General features: G+C 36.8%; 1 protein-coding gene across 1 annotated transcript; it reads right to left on the bottom strand.

Annotated features, from left to right (window-relative positions):
- Positions 1-5,529: 5,529 nt before the first annotated feature.
- Positions 5,530-22,172, bottom strand: clptm1l (CLPTM1 like). The gene is made up of 18 exons (XM_061741161.1): positions 21,968-22,172; positions 18,559-18,770; positions 18,282-18,376; positions 17,210-17,399; positions 16,261-16,460; positions 14,879-14,957; positions 13,714-13,831; positions 13,538-13,632; positions 12,671-12,755; positions 10,574-10,677; positions 10,402-10,467; positions 8,453-8,503; positions 8,284-8,366; positions 8,144-8,178; positions 7,918-7,973; positions 7,703-7,747; positions 7,334-7,449; positions 5,530-7,208 (listed from the first exon to the last, which is right to left on the bottom strand). The coding sequence occupies exons 2-18, from the start codon at positions 18,721-18,723 to the stop codon at positions 7,124-7,126; spliced, it is 1,668 nt and encodes a 555-aa protein (XP_061597145.1). The 5' UTR covers positions 18,724-18,770; positions 21,968-22,172; the 3' UTR covers positions 5,530-7,123.
- Between the last annotated feature and the right edge of the window lie 558 nt (positions 22,173-22,730).

Raw genomic sequence — 22,730 nt, 5'->3', positions numbered from 1 at the left:
ATAGCAACAGTCTGTACAATGTAAACTATCCCTCTTTGGATTCCTGAAACTGACAAAGTTTTGAAAAATACCATAATTTACACAAATCTGCATAAATAGGTTGTTATGGTGCTATGAGCAGCCAAACCTACAGGGGGCAGTGTAACGAGAAGCATAAAGTCTTGCTAGCCAATCGGAATCCTGGAGAAAAACAGCCAACAAATGACACGAGTAACTTCCAGTTACTTCCAATATGGAATGAGAGTCTTTCTTTCGGAGTGACAGAGAAGTGGAGTTACTTTTAAGTGTGATGTTAGAATATAAAACAAGTAAAATACAAGAAAATATTGACGAGGGCCAAACAAATTGTAAACACAGGTCACACACCTGATGCTGGGGACGTTTCTGTCGCATAATGTGACGTTCTGAAGCCTAAATGTCCGTTTCCCTCTGTTTACAAGCAAACATTAAGACGGAGTTTTTGCAAATCTCCACTTTGGCCGGAGTGTTCAGAAATGATCGTTTTTCGTGACTTTGAGCTTCGTTTTCATGTAAACGAACGGTCGAAACCATGAAAACACTACCCTTTTTGCTACGTGTAAACGGGGCCTCAGTCTCCTCAAGGCTGGCTCCATTGTTCTCAAAAAAACCCAGGTTCCAGGGCCATAAAATGAAAATATCTTTTAATATGGGATTTTATTATAAGGTTTTGAATAAAGGGCTACAATAAAAGAGTGAAGCCTGAAAAGTAGTAAAGAGAAAATAGGCCCAAATTAAAATATGAAATATAAAAGTATAATATGAAGCCATAAACGTTTAAAAATGTGGATGATATCCTCAACATTTTTAGTAATCTATTTGTAGTATGTAAAAGTAATTAAATAATTAAAATTTCTGCAACTCAATTACCCAAGATCATAATATTTCCATGCAAACAGTATATCCGTGTCAAATGGAGCAGGACTAAAATGATACAAAATACAAAAATACAAAATACTTCAAGAAAAAAGTCGAAATGTCGAGAAAAAAGTCAAAATGTCGAGAATAATGTTGAAATGTTGAGAAAAAAGGCGATATTTCGACTTTATTCACGAAATTTCAACTTTATTCTTGAAATTGTATTTCAACATTAATCTCGACTTTTTTCTCGACATTTCGGCTTTTTTCTCGAAGTGCACAATAAAATAAAATCTTCCCCTTTCAAATATTTTTTCTCCTCCATGGCCCTAATACTCTTTCGTACTGAACATCAGACAAAATGGAAAAAGGTATGTTAAAAAGATACAATTTCTTAAAAAACAGCAAGATATTGTATAGACACAAATTGAACAAAAAGGCAAAATGTTGGAAAGGAAGTAGTATTTGTTTTCTTTTTGCAAGTTTACCTAATTCTAATTTAAAAACAAATAGATAAACATAGAGAAAGTTATTTTCTAAAACATAGTGATACTTTCACAGCGTCAAACATTTGAAAAATACTTTATTCACTTGAATGAGGGGTGACATTACTATATACTGTAGTTGGAAAATGTGCTAACTAATAAGCATAATTTTGAAAGAGAACTGTAAAAACTTTAATTTTTCTAAGCTTTTATTTGACCTAATGTTATCGCACATGAAACTGATAAAAAATTGACAAAAGTGTCAATTGTTGTTTTTCTTCCCTGTCTGTGTGATCAATGAATGTCAACACCATCCTCCACTGTCCACAGCTAAGACATTTGTCTTACAGGAAAATCCAGGCACATTTAAATGCATTTTTTTTTTACTTTTGCTTTACTTTAAATAGGTTTGTTTTATGTTTTATATGTTTTATATCTTCACTAGTTAGATGACAAGTTATCTAAAAATGGAAATGAGCTTTGACATGTTGGCAAATGGTATCCCCTGAGTGCAGATATTTTTTTAACTGCACATATCAGTATTGTCCCCTCTGAATGTGTTTGGGCATATGCGCATATGTCTTGGAGATGGTTGATATTGCTGTTAATTTAGTAGATTGTGCACTAATTTAACATATAAAACTAACATGTGATTTTTTTTGTATTTTTTAAAGATTTTTGTTGCGCTAGTGGCTTTTATTTTGAAAGAAGCTAGAGAGGAAAGTAGAGTGGAGAGTGTGTGTGTGTGTGTGTGTGTGTGTGTGTGTGTGTGTGTGTGTGTGTGTGTGTGTGTGTGTGTGTGCGTGCGTGCGTGCGTGCGTGCGTGCGTGCGTGCGTGCGTGCGTGCGTGCGTGCGTGCGTGCGTGCGTGCGTGCGTGCGTGCGTGCGTGCGTGCGTGCGTGCGTGCGTGCGCGTGTGTGGAGATGTGTCCAAAGTTTTAGATTTAAACTATGCCTTGACCTGTAAGCATGTATTTTAACCTGTTTATCATTGTTCACTTCATATTGTTGTATAATCTGATTTTTTTAAATTTCTAAATAAATGTGTTAACATTCACCAGAAAGAGGCTCAGTCCCCTGTTATGATCACTTTCTGTTTCACACTCTTTTCATTCAATTGATTAATTCATTGCTTCAAGAATGCAAGTTGATTGTTTCAATAGCCAAAAGTTCTTGTATAACCACAACTCGGTGCTGTAAAGCATTCCACCTATTGTGATCCTGTTTCTCTTTTTTATGGAGGGAATGCGCATGACGTCACAGTTGCGACTTTACAGCGGGTTACGCCCACTGAGTGGCAGAAAGACTAAATGGCAGTGTAGACTTTCAGTTTGAGCAACTGGAAAACATCTAAAATAGGAAAGAGCTGTTGTGGAATCGACTCATAGATTTAGCAAGAAATCGGAGTTATCCTTTTACAGACTGCCAAAAAATAAGCTGAAGAGAGACAAATGGATCGCTGCAATTCGCTGAAACAACTGGATTCCTTGCACCGAAACGTGGATTTGCGGTTCCCATTTTGTATCAGATATTGTTGGATTTTTGGGTAGCTAATGTTAAACGGTCAAATCATAAAGTTCGGTGTCCTCATCACTTTAATTTCACCAACAAATCCTGCCTTGAAGTAGGACCAAGCGTCAAGACTTTTGTACGCCTTCAAGCTTTGCTTCGTGTATTTCCCCGGCGTAGAAATTAAGCACATATAAATATCAGGAAACTCTATTCTTGGCCAAATATTAATGTCCATGGACCACTGGTTCTTGGGGAAACTGTACAGGTCACTGTCAAGTCCAACTGCCTTTAACTTAAGCCGATAATCGGCTGTTATCCGTCTTCTCCACTAGATGCAGCCATTTAAGGGGGCGTGCTGCAGTGGGGAAGTGACGTCAATGCATACCCTTTAATAGTTGAATGCTGTATGGGTTATGTTATCAGAAACACCTGGGATGTGATGGTTTTGTTTGTGGTTAGGATTGTTTCCCAACCCCCCACTTCACCATTTTTTCCCACATTTTCACCTTTCACCTCTGACCACTCTTTTCTTTACTTCTTCATTTTGTCCCATCCTGCTGCATTTTCTCTTTATCTTAGAATATCGGTATAGAACGGCACTTATATAGAATTGCTTGGCACGCACACATGCACCACACACTAGTAGTACATGGGCTCAGGCAGCACATTCACATATAATATTCAGTCCAACAATCTGATCATGAGCACATAAGGGTTTGTTACTTGGAATGTGCGTGGAGCTGGTTCCAAAGAGAAGAGACTAAAACTCTTTAACTAACTAAAAACCCTGCAGGCAGACATTGTCTTATTACAGGGAATCCATCTAACTACAACAGTTTCCTCATGTGTTCTCAGCCTGACTCCAGACAAAGAGGGCTGGCTATTCTCATAAACAAGAAAGTGAATTTTATTGTAAAAGACACAAATATTGATACTGAAGGTAGATTTATAATATTAGTTTTATGCATTTGTGGCACATAGGATACATATATAATTGCCTGCTCACTTAAATATGTTATTTTATATATAGCTCTTATATTGCATATTTACAGACACATATATTTACAGACACATTCAATTTTAAGCATTTCTCTTCTTTCTTTTTTTTGAGTATAAAAAGGCACAAGATCACCTGGGGGCAGAGGTGTCAAAAGTATTCACATTCATTACTCAGGTAAGTATAGATACTAGAGTTTAAAAATACTCCTGTAGAAATATCTACTCAAGTTTTTTACTTACTTTAGTAAAAGTATAAAAGTACTGGTTTCAAAACTACTTAAAGTACAAAAGTAAAAGTAATGTAAGGGGGAAAAAGCCATTAAGGACAAAAGCCATTGAAAATGAATGCATCTTAGTATAATGCAAATATATTAAAGAACGATATATGTGTACTATTGAGCATTAACATGTGTTTCAGAGAGCAGGAGATATGATGACTAGTTGCCTATAAGTATTGTAATGGTGCAAAAAGTCAAACTTCAGAGGCATGTTATCATTTATCCTAACCTTTATTGGAATGTACATCCAAGTTTAGTTGCAGGAATCTGAGGGAACGGATGTAAGAACAAAACTGGACAAGAACATCTGAAACAACCACAACCAAATTCACTCTATCCGGATGGAGCAATTTAACTGGATAGTTTTTTTTAAAGGCCGAAATGAAATAGAGTAACGAGGCTGTTTTTAAAATGTAAGGAGTAAAAAGTAGATAATTGCGTGAAAATGTAAGGAGTAAAAGTAAAAAGTTGTCTGAAAAATAATTACTCCAGTGAAGTATAGATAAGCAAAATTTCTACTTAAGTAAGGTAACAAAGTATTTGTACTTAGTTACTTGACACCTCTGCCTGGGGGTTTATAAGCTGTGGGTTGCGCTGAATTTTTCAGTTGGCAGTTAAAACACCGGGACCAGTAGAAGTCACTGACGACTCACATTTCCGTTTTTATATGTATTCTTTCAGCATAAACTGTTTTCTAAAATATTTCACCCTATGAGTCAGCTTGCACTCTGTGGGCGTAACAAAAGCACTATACAATATTTTACACAAAGTTTTTTTGGCAAACAGAAGTTTGTGGTGTGCATCACGGTAACTTTCATTGCAGAATACTTACATTTATGTTTAGAGATATGGGTCTATGGACAACTAACGCTGTGTCAATCCAATCTGCTCCTGAAGCTTTCTTTAAAATAATTTTAAGAAAAAAACGACAAACGTGTACAGTATTAACTCAGTCATCTTTATTTATGCTCACTCCAAACAACCAAAAATTACAAGTTTAAACATTTCATGGAAAATTTCACGTCAACTTCCAGGCAGCATTTAATCTGAAATCACTGTTTTTTTGTACAAAGCACCTGCTGGTGTCTGAAAAATTAATATACTGACATCTAGTAAAGTATCTCTACCTTGAAGAAAAGGAAATCAAAATGTGGTGGTGTAAATCAAGATGCAATAATACTATCCTCAAGTCTTCCATCAGATTTCCACCATAGTCTCAATATTTATTAGAAACATCCCATGATACATTTGTGGCGCTTGTCCAAGGCTCACCAACAGTTTTTTTTTTTTTTATGAAAAAAGGAAAAAAATTAAAATAAAAAAGGACATCCTCACATTTGGCACTTGCATATTTTTCTTGGCCCTGATACGTTTAAAATAAAACATATATATAATTATAATAATAATAATAATAATAAAACTTCAAAACTAGGATGGATGGAGAAAACAGAATGCAGGACCCTGCTGAGTTACAGGTAAAATGAAAATACAATTTTGTAACAAACAGGAAAAGAAAACACACAAGGCTGGAATTTTTAGGCTTAACATTCTGGAATGTTCATACAATTCATATTCTCTGTGGAAAAAAAATCAAATCACAGCCTTCAACTGTTTTTGCACTGAAGTTTAAGATTTTTTTTAACTGCCATCATCATGGCAAGATGTTGGATTCCTGTGTCAAAGTACTTTTAATCCAAGTCTCAGTTCATTTTAAAGCACTGGCTCGTGTACAAGTTATTCTTTTTTTTTTTTTTTTTTAACAGATGAATTTAAAGAATCATCTTGGCGTTTGTCGAATGAGACACATACATACATTGTTTTATCATAGCATGGTTGTATCATGGTATTAGGCATGAGTTTTGAAATCTCTTCACTAATTAAACACCTCTTCATGAAAAACTTATAGTGAATTATATTTGAGTTCATCCATTCCCTTTAGTTTCCATACCCACCAGGTTTGCCTAACACAGCTGCCATGTGATACTGTAACAAATAAAATTACCAGCTTCTAAATCAAAAACAAAAAAGTCTTCAATCACAACTTCAAACTAAGTCTTCTGAGTGCCCCGATGTCTTATATCTGGTGATAACGGAGTAATATGAATGTGCAGGAGAAAGGAAACAAACAATGATGCTTCATAAATGCTCGAGTCCACAGTTTAACGTAGTAAAGTCCAGAATTAAAACAGATTTTATGCCATTTATGTCAAAAAAAGAAATCCAATTCTCCAGTCATCCTGTCTGGCATGATAAACATTTGGACTGAAGCGGGTTAGTTAAGTCAGTTAACTGAAATTTGTAAATGTAAAATAATGTTTAAAATTCGCTTTGACAAAAATGTAATCTAGTACACCCACGTTGCTGTAGTAACAACCAACAGTGTCGTGATGATCATGGTAAAGTTACAGTCCTTGGTGTCAGTCAGAACAGAACTGAGCAGAGATAAGCACATGTTGCTCCATATAACCCTGCAATTAAAGACAATTTGAACACGTTATAAATCCCAAGAATATTTTTGCAGCCAGCTGGCTAAAGTAAAGAATGCCTTCTCCAAATCACTACACTGAACTTGATTGTTAGTGAAAGTTACACCAACATTTAGGAGGCTATTTGGGGATACATTTAATAAGATATCAATTGTCGAAGAACAGCATTAAAATAAGATGGTTTTGTTACCTTAAAAATGAGCAATTTCTGTTTACTTTGAGTACATTCTTCCATAACCTGATCATGTTGCACTGATGTGGTTGGTGCAGTATGCACGGAATAGACAAATCTAATTATCATAGTAATCATCTATAAAGGGCCGTTTGCAGTATAAAGGGCTTATAAAAAGACACACTAACGTTTTTAGCAGCCAGTTTAAGGGAGACTGATGTAAGTGGGTGGTCAGAGGGTTGCAATCTGCAGCATTGCTGCTAGATGTCAGCAAATCCTACTCACTCCTCCTTTATTCAGGGAGCCCCTTGTCCTTCTAGTCCTTGTGGGTTTTCTTTTTGGGTTTCTCATCGTATGAAACTCCATATTCATTTACCCGGGTTTTATCCACCGGGTAGAGCCTAGTGAAGGGGAACAGAGAGAGTTTATTTTTTTTAATTAAACAAACAAAAAAAAAAAAAGGGAAATTTCTCTACATTTCTGTACAAACAACTGAAGAATATTTGAAGTGTTGGCATGCATGTACCATCTCTGATAAAGGTAGACGAGAAACACCACATCGTCTCTGAAACAGGCCAGTCGGTGAGATGTCGGCATGGTGATGATGAACGCAAACACATCATCGATGAAGGTATTGAACGCCTGGTTACGATCAAGAGTCAATTGTTATTCTAATAAAAAAGGACTCATCATAAAGAAGAAATTTTGTCAAAGAAATTCATTTAGCAATATAAACTCATTAGTTTATAAAATATTTGAGCAGAAATGGCTTTCATTAAAAAAGGGACAGACTTTATGTAAATACATTTTATAATAACATGTTAAAAGTGAACTTTTGTAAAACAATTTTTACTTTTTGATGCGAATGAACTCAATAAAGAAATAATCTCTTTACCTTATACATGAAAGCCTTCCAGGGCAGGTGGGCCACAGATTTCAGCTATTGCATCAAGAATGGAGCAGAACATGTTAGTGGGACATTTACAAGATGATAAAGATAAAGAAAAAGAAAAAAATAAACCTCCAAAGATTCATTGCTATAGTGAAAGAAATATCTGAACATCTATTATTCTCAGGGATAAACCTCTTTTTCCTTTTTAGACAACTGACCTTGTAGTTGACAAATAGTTGAGGGAGCATGAAGAGGAAACCAAATGCATATACGCCTGAAATTAGAAAGGTAAAATCGATAAGATTGTGGTATCAGATTTAGTATTAAGCAAACGCGGGACATTTTTCATCAGCAGAAATCATGTCTGTTCCATGAATGTAATAGCAAAGAGGTTACTTATTTATTTCGTTCTATTCTGTGTCCTCAAGATATAAAGTAGCTTACCATTCACCAAGCTGTTGATCAACCATGAGTACCAACTGAAAGGAAAACACAGTTGAGACTCATCTAATCAATATAACTTGATTGCAAAAGACAAGAAAGGAAACTTTTTTCCCCAGTTTAAAAAAAACTTTATCTCTTACCTCTTATATCTAAGAAATATCAACGCATACACAGCCCCTCCAATACACAAAGGGTACAGGAGGTATGACAGGTACTTCATGGCCTACAGAGAAACACCAAGAATCTAAGCATTAGCTCTACGGTTCACATTATTGGAATGGTTTTCCATGCATGTCTGCCGTATCTTACCAAAGTATCATATTCTTCTGTTCTCCTCTCCGATTCATCCAATTTTCCAAACTGTGACACAAAACAAAAACATAAGCATACAGACTTTTTTCAGTTTATGCAACCATGAATTAAATGCAATGGAGACATCTTTGAGTTGACGGTGGAGGTTGGCACGGTCGGATTAGATTGTGTGTTGGTAAGGCTGGTATGCCAGGAAATACCGCTCTTATAAATGCATCCGATTTCACTCATCTCATTTTAAAACACTGGCTTACTGTGTGCGAGCACACGCTGATGCAGCACGGAGCCGCCTCGGCCAAGGAAGACAGATTTTGTGCAATGGTGCTACCACTGTGTGAAAAGGGTTTTTAATCTTTTGAGAGCTACCAAATAGAGATGGGGATTGATAAGATTCCAATGATTCCAATTCCATTTTCGATTCTGCTTAACGATTCAGTTCTTTATCGATTCCCTTATCGATTCTCATTTGGAAAAAAGGACAACAATGAGACAAATGGAGCTAATATGATAGGCAGTGTTTGTTTGTTAACTAGTTACCTGCAGTATTATTAGCCAAGGACATGCTATCGTTGCTGCTGGGTTGAGAATTACCGACGTTGGTCCGGAGCGGATTGAAAACACGACATTTATTGATTGTTATTGGTTGCTGTTTGCATAAATTATTTGGCATGTTGACAGTATTTTTTCCCCTTCAACGATATAACCACTTGGCAGGTATTGCAAGTTTCCCTGTTGTCCTCTTTTTTACTGAAATGTAACCAGACTTGGGCACCATGTTTACTATTGACTGCTGGCTTACGCACGCATTCGTGCCGAATTGAAAAAGGGAAACGTTTGCAAAAGATTCCAAGGGGACCGGTTCTAAAAACAAGAACCGGTTCTCGATTCCCATCCCTACTACCAAATGCAACATTTTCAGCTTAAAGTTTGGTCTAACCAACGATGAATTATTCTGTCAATCTCATTGCATGAAAAATAAAGTTTGTTCATGTAACAAGGATATAACTTGATTATCTGCTTTGTGGTCAGATGACAACGGGCAGAATTTACCGTACTTTCTGGACTATAAGGCAGACTTAAAATCCTTGATTTTTCTCAAGAATCGGCAGTGCGCCCTCTAATCAGGTGCATCTCATGTATGAATTTTGTTGTGCTCATTGACCTCAAAGCAGTTTTATGTGGTACAGAAATCTGTCAATGTGTTTTAGGGACTTTGGTAGCAACGAAGCCGCTCCGCTTGATTGATGGTCGGACCGTTCAGCTGACACATTAAAGTTGGTCCTTGGTTTGATACAGGTTGCAACATCAGACACTGTTAGATAACCAATTATGTAGCGAAAGCAAGCAACCATCATCCAGCATCTAGTCAGTGTTACCTTACTTTAATTAGACGTCAAGCCAACGCCAGGTTTTTAGCATAAACCCAATCTTCAAATCTACATCATAATCAAATGTTGGACTACAACATTGTTCCAACCTCACACTAACTTCAGGTGTCTGCTATCGCTGGCAACGATGAACCAATCAGAGAACAGGACGTAGTACGACGCTGACCTCCTCCACTTTTTAGTTTTGGATTTTGTGTGTATTTTTCTGTTTAAGTTGCAACCGAACGACATTCTTAGTTATTGTGAATGAGTTGAATAAAGTTCAACTTACTGGACTGTTTTGTTTCGCTTTATATTTTTTATAATGCGCCGTATAACTCAGTGGGTCTTATGTATGACAATAGACCTAATGGTCTGCAAAATACGGTAAGCGAGAAATGGCACACAATCAATTCAAAACAGTCAATCCAATTTTATTTATAAGCTGGATTTTGAACATACTGAGGGGTTTATTAGATAGATGGTGAAAGTAGAGTAGATGATGGAAAAAAATTATATATATATATATATATATATATATAAAAATATATAAATAAATATATAAAATCTCACACCTACCAGGAATGTTGGTTTGCCTCCCTTCCAGAAAACCTGAATCTTTAAAGCCTTTTTCACTTTCCACACCTATAGAAAGGAACACACATTAATTTTTTTCCCAGAAGCCAGTGAGGGGCACTGATTCATTTCTATATGCGTTTATCTATATTGTTCCGTGTCTCTTTGTGTTTACTTCAATGATGGAGCCGATCCCAGCAGGTATGAGAACAAGGAGGCTTGTGTGCTCATCAAACAAATAGAGGAAAATCACTATGGTGCTGAAACATCTCCAAAGCACTGAAAAGAGGAGGATAAAAAACAAAACACACACACTCAAACAAACAAAAAAGCATACATTAAAGTAACTAATAAAAATGACCAATAATCAAAGGCAAAATCTCTAGATATGACGTAATTTACCAAGCTAACAGCCTTTTAGCGATTTAAGAGCTTGAAAATGGTACACACTTCCAGTCTAATGTTGGTCACAGCCTAAAAAAATTTAAATAAATTCTGTATAAATCCGGCTCTGATGCCATATACACCCATGGAACCAGAGCAGCACCAAAAACTAGGGTTGTCAAATTAGAGCGTTAATTGTGATTGATTAATTAATTAATTAATTACAGGCCTGTTTAGCACGTTGTTTTTTTTAATCGCTTAATCCGTTTTTTTAAATCTCTAACTTTACTTTTTCTGTTTGCGAGTTGCCTTTATTTTAAAATCTGTGTTTGTGCGGTGGGCTTCTTGTGCTTGAGTTGTCAAGGGTGGAAAACAAAGGTCAGTCCCAGCTTGAAGTGGACACTGATTGCCTGGTAGGCTCCCATTGGCCACGATTACATGATTTTTTTTTAAATTCGGAATCTGGGGGTTGGGAAGGTTCCTATTGGATAGGGGGGCGGACCGGAAGTTACGTCTACCGGGGAAAAAAAATAAACTTAGCCACTACAACTTTGAAAAGCTCACAATTTTTATGTTTCCTGCCATCTGTTCTTTTAATTATTTCCAGGTCCTCCAAGCTATTTATTAAATAAATCATCTCTGCTCTTGACCACCGTTTACTGCGTGCTGCCATCTTGAAACTTTGTTTGGAAAACAAACAGACGGGCGAGGGAACGAGCAGCGCAGAGAGACCGGAATTAATTTAAAGCAGAATGAGTGTATACATGATCCTGGAATTATTCTATTCGGATTTAAAATCGGAATAAACCAGCCACTTACTTCAGAATGAAGTTTAATTTGGAATGGCCATTTTCATTCGGAATTAGGTGTTTACATGGTCATTTTTACTCATTTTAAAATCGGATTTAATTTTAATTTTGAATTAAAGAGGAATTACACTTCCCATGTAAACGCGCTCACTGTAGCTGGACAGGCTAACCCCCCCCAAGTGAAAATGGAGGAACATGTGAAGGTTGTAAGTCCAGTGAACAGGGAATTTACATTTCTAAAACGCTCTGACAGCACCATTGATGAAGATACAGTGATACGTGTCTTTGTAGAAAGGACTTTGCTCACCACCGAAGCAGCTCAAGTTTAGACACATAAACGCAAAGCACCCGGTCACGAGCGCAGCCACCGCTAAAGTTAGCAGCAACGATGTTGCCCAAACTAGACTCGAGGAGAACACCTCGCATGCACACATCCGAGAGGCTGGCGAATGTTCTTACCAAGTGGATGTAAACAGCTAGGACTGAATCTGTTCAAGTCTGTTAAAGAACTAAATAAATGACTTTATAAAGCCACTTTTTTGTTATATATCAATGTTTTGATCTGCCACAATTACGTAATGTATTTAAAGGAAAACACCTCAAATTGAGGGCTTTTCTAAGCAATTTTTAGGTGAGATTAATTAAATTAATGAATTACAGATCTTAATTAATTGCTCCATTTTTTTTTAATCGTTTGACAGCACCAAAAACTTTTTAAATTAAGATGAAGAATTATCACTGAATTATAGTTGAACACATATTTGATATTATAAGTAAAATATTGCTCAACAGCAAAAGCATCTCTTATTTGAAGAATAAGGTGAGCAGAAGGTGCAGAATGTAACATCTGGTCGCTACTTAGTTCAGTCAGATCATGTGTAAATATACTGATGGCCTTCTTTGTTGATTTACTTGTTTAATACTTGTTTTCCCTTTCGCAAATTTCGCAATTTATTACAAATTGGCAAGTGCATACTATATAATGCACAGTGTGTATTTAACTAGCAGCTAGTTAACTTGCAGCTGTTCCTTGTCAGTGTTTGGGTGAAAGCAGAAAGCAGTGCTGTGAAATCACCAACCTGCCTTGCTGGACATTCCCACCATGCTCTTCTTCTGCTTCCAGAAGCTGATATCATTTTTGAAAGCCAGGAAGTCAAAGAGGAGCTGGGAAGATTGAAATAAAAGACAAAAACCTTACTTTTGGAGGAAAAAATAACCAAAAAACCTATATCACAACATTAAACCAAGAGATTAGTAAAAATAATGCATAAATGAATAGCATGTTATGTGCTATTTGTTGAACTTAATTGCAGGATACTACGGAAGAGTATTAGGGCCATGCAGGAGAAACAAATATTTGAGAGGAGAAGATTTTTTTTTTTATTGTGCACTTCGAGAAAAAAGTCGAAATGTCGAGAAAGAAGTTGAAATGTCGCCTTTTTTCTCAACATTTCAACTTTTTTTCTCGCCATTTCGACTATTTTCTCGAAATTGTACTTCAACATTAATCTCGACATTTCAACTTTTTTTCCTCGACATTTCGACTTCTTTCTCGAAGTGCATAATGAAAAAAAATTCTTCCTCCTCTCAAATATTATTTTCATTTTTCTCCTGTCTGGCCCTAATACTCTTCCGTAGGATACAGTTCCTGAGCATTAGGACATTTTCCCCACAACGTTTATAAAAAAGCAAAAGGTTTTTTTCTTTTGACTGTTTTGTCGTACTACTGGTAGAAAAAGACCAAAAAGGGCTGATTAGTGGAAAGCTGCAATGGCGGTACTCTTATCTCCTCAAGAGAAAAAACAACAACAAAAAAACCCAACTCATACTGGCTTTTGGGATTCATAGGGAATTAATTAGATATTTTCAGATTTCTATTTATAAACAGATATAAAACAATTTGTGACAACTTTAGCTCCTAGCTTGAAACCTCTGCAGAGACTCACATGGAATGCAGCAACAAAGAAGGTCAGAGCCAGGAAGTACATGTTTGTATCCACAAAAATTCCTTTAATCTCATCAGCATCCTTCTCTGTGAAACCTGAAAAACAAGTATTCAAGCACAAAAACGTGTTGAAAGAGTGTGTGTTTGCCCGCGTGCGAACAAGAGATATTAACATACCAAACTGCTGCAAAGAGTAAACAGCATCTTGCATGTGGATCCAGAATCGAAGCCTCCCCAGGGAGATGGGGTCATAGGAGATGGTCAGAGGCAGCTCCATGGAAGTACCGTTGATTTCCTACGTATGAGAATACAACAAAAAAAATCCAGCTATGATATTGTGGTATTTAGTACATTGAAATAATAATAAGGTCAAACGCCTCTCACTTATCTACGGAAGAGTATTAAGTCCATGCAGGAGAAAAAATATTTGAGGGGAAGATTTGTTTTTTATTGTGCACTTCGAGAAAAAAGTCAAAATGTCGAGATTAATGTTGAAATACAATTTTGAGAAAAAAGTTGAAATGTAGAGATTAGGAATGCCCCTATACCATTTTTTTCACAACGAGTACAAGTATTTTAATTTGTGTACTCGCCAATACCGAGTACCGATACGATACTTATACCACAAAAATAACTAGGCTAAAAATGCAATGAAAAATGCAATGAATTGGAAGACAGGTTTTATTTGCAACAGATAAATTCAATAAAAATAAATAAAATGAGTAGAATAACTTTTTTAAACAAAACTCAGCCGGCTGGGCTTTCCTCCGCGGCCCGGCCATGCGCCGTGCCGACAGCCCGCTGAGTCCCAACACCGCCTATGGGTCGTCTCTTGCCATTGTCTGTGGCTTTTGCAGAACCTAAGCTAATGTTGGCTGTTGTGGTCTTGCAGTAGCATTAGCAAACTCCGTATACTCAGCTTTATGATGCGTCTTGAGATGTTTTATCAAGTTGCTGGTATTAAACGACTTATTCTCCTTTCCTCCTCTTGAGAATCTGAGAATCTTTGCGAGTAATGTACGAGTATATGAGAGCAGTATCGGCCTCGATACAATGTTTCAAGAATAAAGTCGAAATTTCGCCTTTTTTCTCAACATTTCGACTTTTTTCTCGACATTTTGACTTTTTTCTCGAAGTGCATAATGAAAAAAAAAAATCTTCCTCTTCTAAAATATTATTTGTATTTTTCTCCTGCCTGGCCCTAATACTCTTCCGTACTTATCCTTTATGCCAGTTCATGATTGAAATCAAATAGTAAAGGAATACCACATCTTTTTTTACATGTACTTGTTGAAAGTCAATTGCCTTGTCTAAAATAATATGTATTTAAATAAAAACTTGCCACAAGGTCTTTGACCCGGTTGCTGAGCTCGTCAACAAACAGCAGAGGTAGATACACCATCTTTTTCCCGTTCTGGAATCTGAAATAATAATAAATAAATAATAATAAATTTAATTTATAACGCACTTTATATTTGAATCAAATCTCAAAGTGCTACAATAAAAACAAGTTGAAAAAAAAAGCACCAAAAATAAGATGGACTAAAATTGCAAGAAAAAAAGAAAATCAGAACATGTTCACCTATGCACAGCTAAGAGATTAAAAATACATAGTTAATCAGGTTGTAAACGCTAAAACATAGGTACTAAAACTATAAAGAAAATCTAAAACTGACGGTTAAAACAGCTAAAAACTAGGTGGAGGAACGGAGAAGCGGCACACACACTGCGCCAGCTTCCTCTCACGTCCTGAAGCTTGATCTACTAGAAATATAAGTTAAACATGATATGATGCCTTTTGAATTTAACGTCACCCAAGTTTCTCCAGTCTGATCTCCAAGTGAAGCTAACGCACACATATCACTACTGTGATAAATGCCCTCGTGTATATTGGTATTGTTCATGTTTAGTAGTAGATTTTCCAGATTATAGAAGTTCTCTGATGGTTTTGTATAGGCCTGTGTTGAAAAAAAATTAGATTTTCCGATTCTAAATAGATTCTCATATTAATTCCTAAAAATCGATTTGTCTTACTAATGATCGATTTTTATTTTTTTTCCATCATTACAACTTTTGGTATTTTTTTGTTTATGCTCAAAAAAGAACTGTTTTGTTGGACACAAGAATAACTGGTGCCATGTTTTTGCCTTTAAATATGTTTAAAAATTATGTTTGTATGAAAACATTAACGTTTTCAGTTATAATTGTATAAATTGTCTATATTTCATCACTTTATCCTGTCTTGGAGTTACATTTGCATAAAATGCTAAAAATCAAATTCTCAAAAATTTAAAAAACAGAAATAGGCCAAAAATGCTAAAAATTTAAACAGAATGTGGAAAAACTAAAAGCGATTTCATACGTCATCTGTTTTGTTGCCCTGGATCTGTTTGATAATTCTGACCCACGATGTTTCTGAAAGCAGTTATATCAGCATTCTGGGAGCTGATTGGTCCTTACAGCATCATTAGCTGCCAATACTTGCTGTTGAATCTCAATATAATACCAGTATTAATATGTTGCATAACTACACAGTCATATAATTCATGCAACAGCTGAAAAAACTGTTTTAATAACACTAACCCAAATCAATATCGGAATCTAATCGAATCAAATCTTGATAATCGATTAAAAATCTTAAGAATCGGAATCGAAACGATTCCTCACATTTGAATCGATGCCCAGCCCTGGTGTTGTGGTGTGTTTGTGTCGTCTCCCTCTTACACTCGGAGGTATCTGTGAACATCACTGGGAAGGTACTCTCTGTCAAACAGGAAGTGGTCACTGACGATGTTGAATGTGAGGCGGGAGCGCCAGTGAGAAACGGGCCGATCGGATGAAGAAGTGGCATCATCTTTAGCCCCGGTTCCTGCTGTCGGGTTGCCGTCCTGCTGTTTCTTCTTCTGGGCTTCTTGTTTCTGATCCTGCGTGAGAAAACAGACGAAGGGAACGCAGAGCGGGATCAGTCAAGACTCACTCAAATCTTCATATCTACACTGTTGCTCATAAAGGTGGTATACTTTTGCTTTCAGAAACACCTCCTTCCTTCCTCAGTCCTTTTTATTTGTTGATCATTTCATGAGAAGATGTAAAACATTTTTTATTTCAACTTCATGGACAAAAGTGATAAAAGATTAGCAATCCGTCACCAGATTTAAGAATTCATTTTTCCACCAGGGCAAGACTCAAGGCATGCTCTAGATGTAAAAAGTACTTAATTATATTATACAAACTCTGCAAGGCTGAATTTCATCAAACTTGGTAAAGAGTTGCAGCATGGGCAAAAGAAAGTACCATTTCTATATTTTTTCAGACCTCCATCCTTTTTCTGTAAAGTATAAACTAGAGCATTGGATTTGGCAGAAGACAAAATGTCATTCTAACCCACTATTAGCTTTATCTCCTTGGTAAAATATCAGTTTATCACTTATTTACTGAATGTTTTTAATATATGTTCTAGCTTTAAAAGACTTCACAATGCTTTTGTTTATCTTGGCACAATCCAAAGCCAGTGAATGAGTAACGATCTGTTTAATGATCAATGTAGCTTCGCCACAGAAATATCTGAAGTTCAAGGATTAAAGAAGAAAAAAAAAAAAAACACAACACACACAACAACAAAATGGCTACATATTCTATCTACATCCTACATATTCAGGCTCTGATTGAGTACCTCCGTTTGATCCTCTCCGGATATGAGAGAGATTTCCGGTGGTTTTGGAACCATGTAGGTGGTGAGCTGAGCCACCAGGTGGACCTGCCGTGTGTCCTGCCACGGGCTGAGACCGGCTTGGTGGACAAATATCAGCGCGTATAGAGTTCCATTATTACAAGTCTTCTTAGGGAGGGAGACATTGACTATCCTGCAGAAAAAGGGAAGGAATCAATATGGAGCCACCAACACCATTTTTGTTTACGAGATATGATTAACACTTTCTTAATATCTGGGAAAAAAAGGCTGTCCATCAGTAAATTTCTAGTTTTGATTAAGACCTTGCATATTAGGCCTGTGTTGGAAAAAGATTGATTTTCTGATTCTAAATCGATTCTCATATTAATTCCTAAAAATCGAGTCATATGTCTACATATCAAAAGAAAAAAAAAATTCTCATCATTACGTTACAACTTTTGGTATTTTTTGTTTAGACCAAAAAATGTTTTTCTGGACACAAGCATAAATAGTGCCATGTTTTTGCCTTTAAATATGTTTAAAGGTATGAAAACATTTAGGTTTTCAGTTATAAACTGCATAAATTGTCTTTATTTCTTTGCTTTACCATCTTGGGGTCACATTTGCATAAAATGCTAAAAAACAAATTATCATAAATGGGCAAAAAAAAATAAAAACAATTTCATACGTCTCTGTTTTCTGCCCTGGATCTGTTTGATAATTCTGACCCACACGATGTTTCTGAAAGCAGTTCTATCAGCATTCTGGGAGGTGATTGGTCTTTACAGCATCATTAGCTGCCAATACTTGCTGTTGAATCTCAATATAATACTAGTATTAATATGTTGCAGAACTACACAGTCATATAATTCATGCAACAGCTCAAAAAACAGTTTTAATAACACTAACCCAAATCAATATTGGAATCAAATCGGATCAAAGCGTGATAATCAATTCTGAATCTTAAGAATTGGAATCGAATCAATTCTTGACACTTGAATCAATCCCCAGCCCTGTTGCATATGTATAGACCCAGTTGTGAAATAGAAAATGATAATATGTAAGTCTCTCAAACCTTTCAAACTTGCTGTTGACATCAAAGTTCTCCTCTTTGTGGATGAGTGTATGGCCTCCATTTGCATTTGACTGTAATGCGGTGTAGACACTCAGCTTATAAAAAAGAAAAAAAGAGGAGATGTCACACATATAATTTCAACATAGTGAAACAACTATCTAAAGTGGCTTTCCTCCCACACTCTTCAACATAACAAAGTAGTGTCTCAAAAAAGCTGAACAGAAAACTTCAAATCAATACTAATCAGTGGGATCATCCATCCATGATCATGACTGACCTGTAGTTCTGGGTTCCCTGCTAGGAAGGGGGTGATGCAGTTGTGCCCCTTGGGGTGATCACAGGGTTTGGTGTACACTATCCCGTACATCACCCAGCAGGTGTGCAGCACATACACCACAAACACCCCCACGACCAAGGTGGTGAAGGACGTCTTCAGAAACATGATGCGTCACCGTCTCCCTCAGCTAGCTGAGCATCAGGGCCATAAGTCTGGAAGAGAAGCGGCACAGATGGAGGATTCCATTGGAGCATCTATCTGGCTTATAGAGGGAATGCACATGACGTCACAGATGCGACTTCACAGCGGGTTACGCCCACTGAGTGGCAGAAAGACTGAGTGGCAGAAAGACTGAGTGGCAGAAAGACTGAGTGGCAGCGTAAACTTTCAGTTTGAGCAACTGGAAAACATCTAAAATGGGAAAGAGCTGTTGTTCGATCGACTGTACTCCTAGATTTAGCAAGAAATCAGAGTTATCGTTTTACAGACTGACGAAAAATAAGCTTAAGAGAGACAAATGGATCACTGCAATTCACAGAAACAACTGGATTCCAGGCACTGAAACGTGGATTTGCGGTTCAATTTTTGTATCGGGTAATGTTGGATTTTTGGGTAGCTAATGTTAAACGGTCAAATCATAAAGTTCGGTGTCCTCATCACTTTAATTTTGCCAACAAATCCTGCCTTGAAGTAGGACCAAGCGTCAAGGCTTTTGTATGCCTTCAAGCTTTGCTTCGTGTATTTCCCCGACGTAGAAATTACATTAAAGTACATTTAAATATCAGGAAACTCGATTCGTGGTCAAATATTAATGTCCATGGACCACTGGTAGCATTTAGTATTCTTTTAGAGCAGTGTTTTTGGGGGCTCCAAAGACTGAATGTGCTGATAGATTTATAATTAAAAAGATGGAGTTGAATTGGTATTTTTTTATCGTCATTTTTATCGTTATCGGGATAAATGCCAGAAATTATCGTGATAAATTTTTTAGTCCATACCGCCCATCCCTAGGTAGTAGTAGTAATATAACAGTAGTAGTATTATAGCAGTGGTAGTAGTATTATAGTGGTAGTAGTATTATTATAGTAGTAGTATTATATAGTTAGTAGTATAACATATAGTTGTATTATAGCAGTAGTAGTAGTATAGCAGTATTATAGTGGTAGTAGTAGTATTATTATAGTAGTAGTATAACAGTAGTAGTATTATTATAGAGGTAGCAGTAGTAGTATTATAGTAGTAGTATTATTATAGAGGTAGTAGTAGTAGTAGTATAGTAGTAGTAGTATTATTATTATAGGGGTAGCAGTAGTAGTATTATAGTAGTAGTATTATTATAGAGGTAGCAGTAGTAGTAGTATAACAGTAGTAGTATTGTTATAGAGGTAGCAGTAGTAGTATTATTATAGAGGTAGCAGTAGTAGTAGTATAACAGTAGTAGTATTGTTATAGAGGTAGCAGTAGTAGTAGTATAACAGTAGTAGTATTGTTATAGAGGTAGCAGTAGTAGTAGTATAACAGTAGTAGTATTGTTATAGAGGTAGCAGTAGTAGTATTGTTATAGAGGTAGCAGTAGTAGTATTATTATAGAGGTAGCAGTAGTAGTAGTATAACAGTAGTAGTATTGTTATAGAGGTAGCAGTAGTAGTAGTATAACAGTAGTAGTATTGTTATAGAGGTAGCAGTAGTAGTATTGTTATAGAGGTAGCAGTAGTAGTATTGTTATAGAGGTAGCAGTAGTAGTAGTATAACAGTAGTAGTATCAGTGTTTCCCCTACCATTATATAGGCCTGGCGGGGCCGCCAGGCCAACGAGACCCCCCGCCAGGCCTAAAAAAAAAAAAAAATCAATGATTACGTTTAGGAGCCTCTGCAGCTGTTCTGCAACGGGAGTCAACCTGCTTCGTTGCCTAGTAACGCTGCTGAGAGCGCAGGCATATTATTATATATTATGGGATGTATAGAGTTTGTAGCTAGCCAAAAAAAAAAAGAAAAAATATTGCGGGCGACAGACAACATGATAAAGAAATGTTTCTGCAGGTCCGTGTGTTTGTGTTTGCATGAGACGCTGCAGGGAAGCATGAAGAAAAAAACAGCCCGACGACGCACCAGGCGTCCGCGGGGTCCTAGCGCCAGCCAAGTATGAGTGTCTAGGCTGATTTATGGTTCTGCGGTACACCAACGGCGTAGGGTACGCGGAGACACGCACCGTACGTGCGCGTTGCCGTGTACCCAACGCCGTAGGCTCTGCGTTGGTGTAACGCAGAACCATAAATCAGCCTTTACCGTCGACACCGGTCCAACTGGTGACCCAGTAAAAAACAACATCTAAACACAGAACATCTGGCTGGGATCCCTAATGGCTTAATAACCATAAATACAGCCCTTGGTTGTACCACACTCCCCATGGTAAATTTACAATTTGTTGTTTAGTTTACATTTTTGTTCTGATTGAGCTTCTTTTTTTGGTAAGCAATAATGATGAAAATAACACAGACAATAGATTGTCTTTCCACTAGAACCACTAAAAGTTAATTTTTTCCCCAGTCAAATGCATGTAACTCTGTTATAACAAAACGGGTAAAACAAATCTACAATGTTTAAATTATTTATAACTGATATAATCCCAATTGTGAATAGGGATGTTTTGTCACATATGCCGTCAGCACAAGCAGCCGTTAAAAGAGGACCAGAGGGTTTTCATAGAGATCCCTCTGAAATATTTAGAAAAGATGCTCAATGCTCATATGGGGTCAGACCAGCACACTGCAGCCTTTCAGGCCCATGACACTTTGGTTAAAGGTTAGATTAAATCTAATTATTTCATTGAAGTGATATCATTCAGCAATATAGGCCTACAATGATTTTTAATGTAAAACTTTGTTATATTGCTACATGTCCAATATGCCGTCCCACGCACGTCTGTTTAGGATTTTTTCGGTGGGTACCACCGGGCCTGAAAAAAATTCTAGGGGAAACACTGAGTATTGTTATAGAGGTAGCAGTAGTAGTAGTATATCAGTAGTAGTATTATTATAGTAGAATGGCCCATCAAGCTCATTTGCCACAACTTGTTTCTACGGTTTTGTCATTTTGTCGGAGACGGTTTCCAGTGTTGGTGGTTAATGTGAACACTTTCACCAGTTACTGCTCCAGTTCAACCTTCCCCCAGAACCTGCTGGTCTCGGGTTGATACCAGGATCAACAGGCTCCACTGGTACAAACTAACCAGCCTGACAGGTGAGAGCAGGACACCTACTCTCAAGCTGTCCACATGCTTGGATCTCTTCATGTTTTTGGTTAATCATAGAGTTTATACTGGTGATTAGTTGCATTTGCTATATCTCTCTATGTTGTCGGTTTTCAATGAACTTCCTGTGAAACGTCGAGACATGACAGCAGAGGTTTACCGGTGTTAAATGTGCAGTCTGGGACTGGACTGTCCGCTGGGTCGTCGGTCCATCCGTCCGTGTCGGTCCGCTCACAGCCGCAGCATCGCCTTTTTACAACCTCCCCGCTGCTCTTTCCTGTCAGGACAAAAAACAGATTCCGAAAACGTTCAGCTCGAAGTGTGAGGTGGTGGATCTGTTGATTTCCGCCTGTCGCTTCCGGGTTGCTGCCTGCACGGGATTTGGAGGCAAAGCAACGCGAGATTTTATGGCAGCGTTTTGTCAGACAAGAATATTCAGGTTGGGTTTTTTTTTTACCATTTTTTTTACCTTTTTTTTATTGAAAATATCTTTATATACAAACAATAAGGCATCAATCTTTATCAAAATGCTTCAAGGAATATTTGAGAGAAAACAAGGAAAAGAAAATAAATAAAATGAAAAGGAAAATGATTAAAGGGCCTAGGGCTTATCCAATGAATTATATTAAACAATTATGTTCAAACGTTGTATTGCATTTCTTTTTGTCATGATTTTAAGGGCTTCAGAAAAGTGAAGGAATTCGTTGGAATACACAAACTCGAGATTTCACTTTCATATTGTGGATGTGGAATTTACCCAGAATTATGATATTATTAATAAAAAAGTTATCATTGGTATTGTCCTGCAGATCAAAAACCTTTGGGTGAAGCCAGACATCAATCAATCAAATCAAATGTAAAATGTATAGCACCTTTCATCCAGGTACATGAAATACAAAGTGCTTAACATTTTGACTGAAATA

This window comes from Cololabis saira, chromosome 15 (assembly GCF_033807715.1).
Source record: "Cololabis saira isolate AMF1-May2022 chromosome 15, fColSai1.1, whole genome shotgun sequence".
In the NCBI taxonomy this organism is placed as follows: domain Eukaryota; kingdom Metazoa; phylum Chordata; class Actinopteri; order Beloniformes; family Belonidae; genus Cololabis; species Cololabis saira.
The sequence above is the reverse complement of the archived record's forward strand: the minus strand, read 5'-3'. Positions and strand labels throughout refer to the sequence as shown.